The sequence below is a fragment of the Sceloporus occidentalis genome, unplaced genomic scaffold (genome assembly GCF_023333645.1).
Source record: "Sceloporus occidentalis isolate IW3139 unplaced genomic scaffold, rSceOcc1.0.p SCAF_23, whole genome shotgun sequence".
In the NCBI taxonomy this organism is placed as follows: domain Eukaryota; kingdom Metazoa; phylum Chordata; class Lepidosauria; order Squamata; family Phrynosomatidae; genus Sceloporus; species Sceloporus occidentalis.
In genome coordinates, this window is record NW_028317003.1 from 626,643 (window position 1) to 639,410 (window position 12,768).

A 12,768-nucleotide genomic window follows, 5' to 3' on the forward strand; every position below is an offset into this window, starting at 1 on the left:
AACCTTTTAAGTCTTTCTAAAAGCCTATATATAAGAGGGAGGGAGAAAGATCATCATGGTTGAAGACATCTATGTCTTCAGGCTTTAGGGTAGAGTACATTTTATTCATGAAGGGTTTGAAATATAAAGTATTTTATACAAAATACAACAATAAGATCAGAACTTCGTTATTCATAGAGAAATGTGTTTGTAGCAAATGGTGTTTACAATTTATTGGAAAGTTAAATGTGAAAAATGAAAGTATTTACATGTGTTTTTCCGTTATTGGTTAAGATATTATCTTGCAAGGAAACAGAGATAATGTCTTAATTTTCTGAGATGTAGGGATTGCACTTGGAATGATAAAGATCTTGTCTCTGGCTGAATAATTGTACTGTATGCAGAAATTTCATAAGTCCTATAAAAAAAACAATGTACTGTGCATCCTGTCAGAGATCAATTGATTAGTCTCCACATTTCGGAGCAGATTAAAATAAGAAAAGGAATGTGTCACAACCTTTTCTGTGACAAGTTTTGTTTATTTTGACAGATTTATTAAAGTTGCATTTCAGATATACTTGAATGAGGAAACACTTTAGATCTAACTGCAAAATCAAATGCAAAAAACTCATGGCAGTGTTATCAATGTTCTTTCACTTGAAGTTTAATATATAAATCACAGCGTGTGATTCATAAATTGAAGACATCAGGCAAAACCTTAGACCGACAAATAGATAAAAGTTTTTCTTCGTGTGTATATAGTTTGAAGCAAATCAATGAAAGCTCGCTAAGCCATCAAAAGGTCCCTACTGGAAAAGCATTTTACACTTGCACTATATAACAAACAAAACAAAATGTAGGCTTACAAGAAAATAGATGCGTCTTCCATATTCCTTGTATCTGAAGTCTACCACACCCAACTTTAATTCTTCTTGCCTCTTGCTAAAGCCTTTGCCCCTTTTTCATTGTCTTCTTTTATCGTAACCCCCTGAAATGTTTATTTTCTTTTAGTTTTTGTAAATTATTTCTTCATATATTCTCCTTAGCAATGGTATTTCCCGGCTTCTTTAACCCTCTGCTTCCCTGTGATAGGATAGACATATTAATACCTGGGAACTTCTGGGCTCTGGCTACCTGGAGCCTTCCCTTGTGGGACGCGGCCAGGACTGCGCACTGACGTCGGTGGGCAGTCCCGCTTACGTCGGCGGCACTCCCACTGACATCGGGGAAGTTCTCGCTGACTGCAGCGGGAAACACCTCCATAAAATGGTCGGGGAGCGGGCACCCGGAGAGTTCCCAGGTATGGACATAATACATGGCCAAGGTTTAAGGGTATATGACAGCTGGACTGCTTGGAAATGTAGCTGCAATGGCCTCATGCCAAGTGGACTCTTCATAAGTAGACAGATAGGCATTACACTGTGTTATCCATTCATCCACCCTTCCCTGGTCTTCATGCTTTCCTCAAATTACTCATCTAGTAATACTTAATTTCAGCCGTATCTTCCTCACTTGCAGGTATGCTTATTTGAACACTTCATCTGGTACACCATGAACCCCTCCTTTCTTAACCCTTTGTTTTCCCCTGGTATACTTATTTGAATACTTCATCTGGTACAGTTTGAACCCCTCATCTCCTGCTTAATCCTTTGTTTTCCTCTGGTACGTCTCTATCCTGCCTGTCTCCATACCCTGCGGATTTCAAAAGGATAACTCGGGTGCCCTCTTGTCTAGCTTAATTACAATTGTTAAGATAAGGTGTGAATGAAACACTTGCATTCTATATGCAATCACCTTATTTCACCCCGACACAGCTTTTTCCTGGCTCAAATCCTACCTCTCTCTGACTGCACCTTTAGTGTCTCCTTAACTGGTACTTGTTCCTCTCCCCTACTGCTATCTGTTGGGGTTCCTCAGGGCTGTTGGACCTCAACTATTCTCCGTCTGTACCTCTCTACTTGGGCAACTCATATCTTCCTTTTCCTTCCAATATATACGCAGATGACACCCTGATCTATATCTCCTCTTCCCCCTACATTTCTTCTAACCCGCTTCACTTACTGTCTTTCTGGAATTGCATCATGGATGGCATTTTATTACCTAAAGTTTAACATCTCAAACAGTGAGCTTATGGTTATCCCGCATTCCCCTCCGTCCACAACTACTGACATCTCTATTACTGTTGACAACGGCACCATCCAACCAACTGACCAAGTTCACTGCCTTGGTGTCACACTTGACTCTGCCCTCTCCTTTATCCCGAACATCTTCTACCGCCACTACCTCATCCTACGCCTCCATCTAGGATTTCACGTGTGCTGTTCTCTAGAATTCCCTTCCTTGTTCTATCAAGACTTTTCTCCCTCATAATCTCCCAAAACCCTATTTTTTTCGAGAAGCGTACAACCTTTCTGTCTAACGCTCTCAGCCAACCTCCTAATCAAGCCATCTGAATGACCGACAACCTCTACAGGCCATCCTAACTCGATCAACTCATTCCCATCCAAGCCTTCCGTTCCTACTGTTTCACCTGCTTTTAACCACAGACTAGATTGTAAGCTCGCAAGAGCAGGGTCCTCTTCTCTTTTTTTACCAATTTGTTAATGTGTGTGATTATTAGTTATTTTACTGACTCTATTGTAACAGCCCTACAGAATCTAATGGCACCATATGAATAAATATAATCTATTTGGAGACCAAATGTACCAATTAGCTGTTTGCTAAGAAATTCATAGATATATTTATCCTATTATACCTCATGCATCTCTTCTGTTTTGTGGAGATCTTCCAAAATCTACCTGTCCATTCTGTTTCCCCTGGAATGTCTCTCAGCTCCACCATTCATTCTTTTTCAATATTAATGTTTCACTATTTTCTAATGAGCCTTGTCTTTATCACTACTCAGTATTTTCCATTGTTCAGCCCAACTGTAAATACCATACTCATCCTATACCATTTACCATCTAATGTTTTATTATTTTATTTTCCCTTTAGCTGTCTTAAAAGCCTGTGCAGATGGAGGTGCAAATCGCCTGTTTGTGAGCACAGTAGGAGAGCAAGACAAGTAAGTATAAACATGTATTTCCCTAGTATTTTTAATTGCAGTGCGTTATAATTTTATTATTTATTCATGTCATATTAATGCTATAAAATGATCTGTATCCTTATACAAAACCTTAATGGTATGCTGCAGCCATCATATGCACTTGATAGCTGAGTTGACTCGTTGACTCGTTGACATAATTGACAGTTATTTTTCTATGCAAATGTCGAAGAGATGCCATAAAATGGGGTGGTTTAGAAACATAAGCTAGAACCAGAAATTGCCAACCACAAAAGACTGTTGGACACAGGTACAGTGATTTACTGATCAATCCAAAATTAACAAGATAATATAAAATTGAAATGTGTGCATGAAATCAAAATAAATAAAAAAAAACATTTATTTCGCAAAAATTTAAGTCAGCCAGTAAATTAGTCCCAATATTTTAAATATATAACACATAAACATATTTCTCCTTTTCTAGATTAATGATTGTGATTTGTATAGTTGTAGAGTACTTTTATATGCTCATAAAATCTAAGATCCTAGAAAACAGAGAGATTGGGGGAGCAGAAATGGACAGAGGCATTTGGTGAGCAGAAGTGATAACTTGCAATAAAAACTTAGCCTTTATTAACTTTTTTTTAATTGGAAATAATAATAATTTTTTGTTTTGTAGATGGAACATATTAAAATTGTTTTAGGGCAAATAATTAATATTACAAAGACAGATACCTATGAATGTTGAAAATTAGCCTTTATGCATAACATTTTATAAGGAAAAAATTATTATAACAAAAATAGAGTCCCTGAGGACAAAAGCTTATTTTAATCATCCTCCTACTATCAGTCTACATTGAGTTCACTTGTGCTTTGAGCAACGCTTAATTAAAATGGCCCCATGCTGCCCAGCTTTTATGTATTATCACACTTTTGTAGCAGCCTGAAAAAGTTTGTCGACGACCATTATGCAATTGTCCATAGCCAGCTACCACAAGGCCATGCAAGGCCAGTTGTTAGATACTTACGTACAATTACTCAGAATCAAAAAGAATAACAAATTTTTATTACTAGCCTCCAACATTTCAACCCATAAGTACATTATTTAAATAATAACAATAATATGTAATAGAGGACTCTTCACAACTCTTTGGTAATTAATTATGTTCTGGGTATTGAATAAACAGAATGAAAAGTAAGGACAGGATTAACCAGAAAATGAAGCTGAAATTGGATAATCATATTTTGTTATTTTAAATAATGTATTTTTTCACTTCTTGTATACTATTGTCACAAAAAATAATTTGTGCGACTGTGAAAATAACAGCTAATTTGTGCTATCCTAAAAATAGGTAGTACATGAACTAAACATATTATTCACAAGCCACTCCTGACTCTTTCTATTATTCCATTATGAACATTAAAAACAAATTGATTCATATGCTTATGTTTGCTGTCGTACAGATGATGTCAACTTCAAAATCTCTTTCAAAAGTATTGACACTTTTTATATTCTGAAAATAACAAACAGATCCTTATTGCTATTTTTTAATAAATATCTCTCATATCTGGTCGCCTGGAAGGGGAGGTATGGCCATTATTTCATTTAGAAGCGTCTACTTAGTTAACATAATGTAGAAACATTGTTGTGCTAGACGAATAGAGGGACAAGAAAATTTATTTTTTAGATATTAAAAATACAGACAAAGCACACTCACAAAAAAGCACACTAAAATCACACACATGTTCGGAAGCAAGAATACTCATACAAGTTTACCACTCAATCATTACAGACAAATTAATGCATTTATGCTGTTGACCTAACAAATGTAGCAGCTTTTTCTAATTTATGTGTAGACCCATATGATGCACGAATCATGACACCAGCACATGCATTCAACATAAGAGCAGAGGGGATGTTGCTCTTGCAGTCTATAGTGGAAAGATGGTCACAACATGCCCAACAATCTGCCCAGTTCCCGCAGTGGTGTGTGGTGCTACATAGGTTGTGCACCCCAAGGGTTCCCCAGACATCATTAATTAAATGCTTGCCTGAACAAAAGGATGTCATGAGCTTTTAGAAATGCATGTTTAGTCCTAGACAATGTAGGTTCATTTGACATTTGACCCAAATAGTTTTAGTGTCTCTGATAGATAATAGTCTAAGGGCAGTGGAGGGGGTCATACACAGATTGGTGGAACATTTAAATAATTAAAATTAGAAATCATTTTTGAAATATAAAACATAAAAACATTCTTCACATTTCAAAGTCGTTACATTAACACACTGGCCATTAGTACTATGTCTTCCTGCCATTCTAGCCTTTAAAGCCATCAACTAATACAACAATGCTGTCACTTAACGGTATGTATGGACTACATCTGTGTTTTTTTAATCTAGTCACTTCCATTTGAAGTGATGAGGCTGGATTTTCCATGAGTAAATGGTTATGAATAATTATATTTGTTAGAAAATTGCAAAATCTAGATTCCTCCTATGTATTTGCAAGGGGGGCACGATTCACATTTAAAGGGATCTCGGCTATAAAATGCATTGAAGTGTCTGGGGTGTCGCTTTAATTTTCTTTTTTTATTTTTCACTTATTGACACATAATTTACTACCAGAGTCTTTGTCAGATAGTGGATTTTATTCAATTTATCATTTATTAATTTGTATAGGAATTTTCTATTTTAATAGGCTTTGAAAAGCATGGTGAAATATTGTATCATAATGTGTGGACTTTATTGATAACAATTTTTAGGCTTTCTACGTTCTTTGTATTTATTTGACATGTGCTAAAAAAGATTTGTTTCCAATTTGAAATGGAACTTCCTGTCCTACTTATAGCTTAAAATGTAAAATATATATAATTTCCTCTACGAGAGGTTTTAGCTGCTAACATTAGGAATTTCTCTGACACTGTATGTATTTTACATTACAAATGGGGAAAAGTAAACCATAATGCATTTTCTGTGTTCAAAGACTCGAGGAAAAACGGTGTGAAAAATGGTTTAGAGTAATTATGCCATTTAAAAGAATGTAAAGAACATTTGCTATGTCAACCTTAACAAACTATACTAGCAAATCAGATAATGTCACTTCGAAAGTGGGTGAGAATGTTTTTAGAAAATGCAGATTTTGTTTTCTGAGATAGATGCACGTGTAAGACTTCTGTGTTAAAGGGATACCATTGCCTTTATCTAAACTGCCTATACATTGTGCTTTTTGCTTTTTAAATTGGGCTTGTTTGGGGGATATACAGTTTTCTCAGGGAGGCTAAGATTCATGGCAAAAAGTGGCAAAATCAACAGCAATCAATTTCTGGTTCTGAGGTTCTCTTCTTGTAGAGACTGCAAATTAACAATATATGAAGCATACCTTAAAGGGGATGAATAATCATGCAGATCATGAGATCAGGAAGTTAAGACGGGAATGACACAACTTATGCCACACACTTATTCCACACTTTTAATCCTTTTTAACACTTTACTGATTGTTCTGACTCTTCAGCATAGTGATAGCTAACCTTATGACTAGATGAGTATAACAATAATTGTAGTCCACATTAGCTGGAGCACCAAGGAATAGCCATCACCACCTTGTATTAAAACTTTTTTACTTTTTTTGACCAATTACAGTATTTACAGAGTTAATAAATTAAAATGGATCATGCCTTCCATTTCAGTACCTGAATACCTTTTTTGACTTCATTAAATATCTATACAAGATGAAGTTTCCTGACAGGCTAATATCATTAGCTCCATCATTGGCGCCCAAGGTCACTAACTTCCTCTGAAAGGTTAATTAAAACAGAAGGAAATGTATTATGATGTAATTAAATAATAATGAATGGGAAGACATGAAGGATATGGCATATGATACAGTACTGTTCAGAAAATCTGGAGCCTTGTGGTTTTTTTTTTCATTTCATCAGCTCTTATAAATTTGACCAGATGGACTTGTAATGAAATGCCTTAACTTGTAATATTACTTCTTACTCAGTGGGTAGCTATATAAAATGGCTGGATGATCCTAAGAAATATTGGGTTTGTGTTTTTTTAGCATTTGATTTGCCACCTCTGTCCTAAGTGAAAGCTTAAACCCACCCCAGGATACACTGTGGCTGCTCCAGAAAGTGCTCACAAGCTCCATTGCGAGAGATTTTGTAAACAAATGGAACAAAATAGTTAAAAAAATAAAAATTTGGCAACATTCAAAAACAATTATGCAGTGGTGTCACAATCAGAGGAACCAACAAAATGTAAAAATTTAATTTAAAAAAAGTAGTTTGTTGGTTTTTTTTTTTTTGCAAGTGCTAAAATTAGCACTGTATATTTCCAAAAATCTATGGAAAGAGTTAAATACCGTATTTGCTCGATTATAAGACGAGGTTTTTTTCAGAGTAAATGCTCTGAAAAATACCCCTCGTCTTCTAATCGGGGTCGTCTTCTAATCAGACCTCAAATACAGGTCTGATTATGAGACTAAGATCCAGATCCCCCGCACCGCTGCAGGGGACCTGGATCCTCCTGTCTCCCCCCCCCCACACACACACACACTTACCGGTGCTTCCTGCTGTATTGCCAGGGCGGCGGGTTGACGTCTACGCGATCCGCGTAGACAACGTCCGCTGCAGCCGGAAGGAGGTGTGGCTAGCAGTGGGGGTTGTCTGAGTCCGTCGCGGATACCTTCCCCGACTGTCAGAGATCAGAGTTCCCCGCACCGGTAAAATTGGAAGCACCGGTAAGTGTGTGTGTGTGTGTGTGTGTGTGTGTGCGCGTGCGTGTGTTAAATGGGGGCATAGGGCATTTCTGGAATGCCTTATACCCCTATATGCCACTCTGGCACTTAGGGGGTTAAAAGGCATATTATGGGGCAGAGTGGCATATAGGGAGGTATAAGGCATTTCAGGAGGCAGAGTGGCGTTAAGGGGGCATTTAATAGAGCACTCTGCCTCCTGAAATGCCTTATACCTCCCTATATGCCACTCTGCCCCATAATATGCCTTTTAACCCCCTAAATGCCAGAGTGGCATATAGGGGTAAAAGGCATTTCTGGAGGCAGAGTGCTCTATACAATCCCTTTTAACTCCCTTTAATGCCACTCTGCCTCCTGGAATGCCTTATATCTCCCTATATGCCACTCTGCCCCATAATATGCATTTTAACCCCTAAATGCCAGAATGGGATATAGGGGTATAAGGCATTTCTGGAGGCAGAGTGGCACATAGGGGGTCAAAAGGCATACCATGGGGCACAGTGGCATATAGAGGGTTGAAAGGCATATCATGGGCCACAGTGCCATATTGGTGTGGCAAGCCTGGGGGCAGATGTGCGTAACTGGGGGACAGGTTGGAAAATACAAGGAAATAAAAACAAAAAAAATATTTTTCTCAATCATAGCTTTTATTTAAAAAAAATAGTTTACATGAATTAACATTTACTGGTAAAACTTTTTTCCTTTAGGGTCGTCTTATATTCAGGCTTTTTTTTTTTCCTAAGTTAATATTCAGATTTTGGGGGGTCGTCTTATAATCAGGGTCATCTTATAATCGAGCAAATACGGTACTAGCATTGCGAATATCCAATGTGTTAGTTTAAAAATATATGGTTTGATGGGGCAAATTGCATTTGCCAGGTTCAAAGATGTCCCTAATAGGGCATAGGTGCAGATTGACCAGATGTCAAAATGAAGTACAAAAAAAGCGCACCTCCCAAATCTGGCCTTTTAGCCCACAAACAACCCAACAAACCTATGCATGGGTGGTATCAGTGTACTCAAGGGATGTTGCTGAATGCATATTAGGTTGTTGTTTTACAGTGACATATACCAAGGGCTGTGAAATACAATGTGTCTGAAAAACACACAAAAATGACTACCACAAACTTTGACAAAGGCCAGCATTTGAAATACCTCGGGGTGTGTAGTTTTTATAAATATAAGGTTTGATGGGATAAATTGAATTGGCTGTCTTCAAGGATGGTCCAATTACGACATGTGGGCAGAATTAACAAATGTCTAAGTTCCAACTTGAAAAATGGACACTTCCCAAATGTGGCGTTTTCCCTCCTAAACAACCAGAAAAACCCATGAATTGGTGCTACCATTGTACTCAAGAGATGTTGCTGAACACATATTGGGGTGCCGTTTGTCAGTAACTTATACCAGGAACTATAAATTCATACCTGTGTGAAAAAAATATAAAAAATATTACCACCTCAAACTTTAGCAAAAGCTAGTGGTAGAATTTGTGCATGGATAGTGTTAAAATGCCAGCATTTGAAATACCTTGGGGTGTCTATTATTCAAAAGTATATGGTTTGACGGGGTAAATTGAAGTGGCCAGCTTCAAACATGTACCAAATAACCAGATTTGGAAATACATGGTTTTGTAAACTCACGACAAATAGTAGAATCTATTTAGCAGTTTTTTCATTAGCTTTTGTAGATGAGTGAAAGGTTTTTCAAATTAAAATGAAAACAAAGTGCTTTTATTTCAAGTTTTCATCATATTTTATTTTTTTATCGTAAATTAGATGGTATAATCGAAAAAATGGAATTTGAAGAAAGCCCTTCTTGTACGGAAAAAAACCCCCAATATATACTTTGTGTGGGTACACTATATGAGAAAGAAGAAACTTTTTTTATTCAGTTTGCATTCAATACATAAACTGACTAAATGTAAAAAAAAAATGCCTGGCCATTCTTAAACTAAAGATTTTCTTCACCATTAAGTATCTACATTGGCACTGACTTGTTTTACATGTCCTTCTCCCACACATGTCATGGGTAATGTGAACATCAATCTTCTACAAACAGTTTTTATGTTTGTTCTCAGATGATTCTATTAACAGTAGTACAAGCAGCTGGATGCAGTGATTAAGTTTATGTCCATTTAAAGTGCTGGGTACTTGTCGGCGTAAATAAACTAGCCAATGTGTAGCTTTTCAACATCTTAACATTTGTCTTCAGTTTAATTAAATGGGGCAATGGTTTGTTTATACACTTAAATACAAGGCTACAAGTGTAAAAATAAGCGCTTACTGCGATTGTCCCTCTTTTCACGCTCTGCATATGGAAGCATTTCATTAAAGTTAACTCATGAAGAGACAAGAGGAGAATAAATATAGGTTCCATAGAAATGTGAAAGGGCGGCAAAATAAATCTAATCCTCAATTTCCAAGTGTAAAACAGAAAATGGTACTCATATAAGTTTTTCCTTCCTGTTTATGTATCATATAAAAAATAAAGCCTTTTCAATTGTTACCTCAAGATTTCAGAAGACTTTTAAAAGAGTACTGAACCTACTCTCATACTGTCTACTGCCCCATATAGCCTCACCAACAATTGGCATAAGAGCCTTCCCATTGACTCCTTGGCAGTCTCCTAAAAGACAGCATTTAACGTTCATGGCCATTATATACCAGTGTTCCTCCCAGCTTCCGTTGCTGGTTCCCTTGATGTACTGTGTTCCTGTACTTTGCAAAGTGAATCCTGAACCTTGTTTTGCATCCCTTGGTACCTTATTTTGGTCTGATTTGGGATATTGACCCAGCTCAGACCTTAACTCTTCTCCTGTTTACCAAGCCAGCACTTGGAATATCCCTTGCCTTATCCTTCTGTACCACGCTCTGGTCTCCACCATGTATGATCTTGTTTACTTCAGCCAGTTGACAATCTCCTGTCTGTCTGCCAGTTTCAGTCACAGTCCTGTGTCTGTAAATGGTGCCCCCAAAAACAAAACTAAAACAGACAACTGTTTACAATCAGGTACCCCTGAATTTCCCATCCCGATGCAAGGACACATGTCTCTACATCTAGTCTCCCTTCTGACACAGTACCTGCAGTCATGCCAATAGTATTTCTTGAGAAACTGTTAAGGACCTGAATTCCCTCTGTACATAGATGGTGGTAGACTGGATGAACAGAGAATGGGGTGACTCTAGGATGGCCAGCTGGTGGACAGCCTATACAATTGAGAGATTTGTTTTTATTTTAGAAATATTGCATTTTTGAAAAATATTTTCATACTGTGTATTAAAAATATGCAGTTTTTGCCTACATCTATTGCCTTGCAATATCGAAAACACTATAATTCTCCGTTACACCAAGGTAACATAAACGGTGTATGTTGATATTTTCATTTCTGTGTATATTGAACTGAGTGGGTTAAAATAGGAATCCTATTTTGCTCCATGGTGTTTAGTATGTATACACATTACTGTTAATAGCTCCCAACTGGAAATGTGAAGAGAGAAAATGAATGCATTCTACAGAATGTTGGTGGTTTGCCATCATGTTCTCTGCAGGTTAATAAGGATTACGTTTTATTTATGTAAACGCTGTAGATTTTGAAATGTTCCACTTTCTAATTAAACGTATGGCTTGTTGTCATTTAATTGAAGCTCCCCAGACAGTATTTTTCCATCCATAGCAATTACCAGTTTCTTCTTAATCCTCCCAGCTTTTGCCTTAATTCTAAAATTATCCCCAATGGTACTTGTGTAGATGTGTTTATTTTTTAAATTTTGTTTATTTGTTTAATTAGTTTTATGGTTATTGTGGCTGATATTATATGCACCAAGGTCTTTTTGCAGTGGTATGTGCATAAGCTTTGTTCATCTATTATAGCGCAATAGAAGACCTTAATTGTAAAACACAAAATGTCATCCAGTAATATTAATAATATGAATGATTTTAAATCCTGTGTTGATAACGCTCTTTGCCGATACTTTAAACTTGATTTTGAAATAATTAACTAGACTCTATTCTTGAAAAGATTACACTTGCCTATTTTATAGAGTTAGAAACTATTTCTAAGAGGCACCTGGAATTTTTCTCTGGCAAGGCCTTGAAAGGCAAAAAACGAATCTTTCTTAAAATGTTAATGGACGTGCAAAAATTATCTCCTGTAAACTAAGCAAAGGTCACTTTTGGAATCCTGTTAAAAGGGTAGGTAAGATTATCACACACTTAAATGGTATATTCTGTATTTATCAAGTTAGCTTTAATTAGTAGGTAGATGTTTTTGAAGTACGCATGGTAAAAATGGTTGAAACTTAAAATTAAACATTTTTATTTTTTTTGCAAGAGTGTACTTTTCCAACACAATATGTGTGATAACAGTTGTGGACCAAAATGATAGAGAGCCTTGGGACCTGCTTCGGAGAAACTCTAGTGCTAGAATATTAGTGGACAATATTATTCAGTTGCAGGGCCGGACTGAGGGTGAGAAGGTGGTCCTGGCACTTTAAAGCCAGCTGCTACCTATTGACATAAGCACAGCCAGTGAATGAATATGACAGATATTATGGCCGGTGGTTGCACCCTCCAGCACCTGATCTGCCGCAAACAGACTGATATTGCTCTGTGCCAGATGGTCAGTATGGTCCTCTTCAGTTGTCTTCCTTCTTTGCTTATTACATGAAATACATGTAAACATCCTCAGTTCCATCTACAACCTGCTGTCAGAAAAGTACAGAAAATTAGATGTATCTTAACAGATAAACCTTGTTTTCAAAAAATGTAAACGAGGATATAAAGACTTTACTGGCTCTCTAATGTAGGCTTTTTAAAGTTTTACTTTTCAACTTGTTTGTTAGAAAATGACGTTTATAAAGTGGTGATGAAATGAAATAGAAGTACACCATTCTCTCCAGACAATATTGATTGTTGCCTAGTTTCCGTGAGTCATTCACGTTTAATTTTTCATATGATGTATAAGAATTTGTCCGGCACAGCATT

General features: G+C 36.8%; 1 protein-coding gene across 1 annotated transcript in view; it reads left to right on the plus strand.

The window, feature by feature from the left end:
* LOC149300658 (thiamine pyrophosphokinase 1-like) overlaps positions 1 to 12,768 on the plus strand; it is a 173,900-nt gene that overhangs the window by 24,163 nt on the left and 136,969 nt on the right. The window contains exons 2-3 of the mRNA XM_089484739.1: positions 2,974 to 3,043; positions 3,507 to 3,614. Coding sequence (XP_089340865.1) covers positions 2,974 to 3,043; positions 3,507 to 3,614 — 178 coding nt within the window. The remainder of the gene's footprint in view (positions 1 to 2,973; positions 3,044 to 3,506; positions 3,615 to 12,768) is intronic.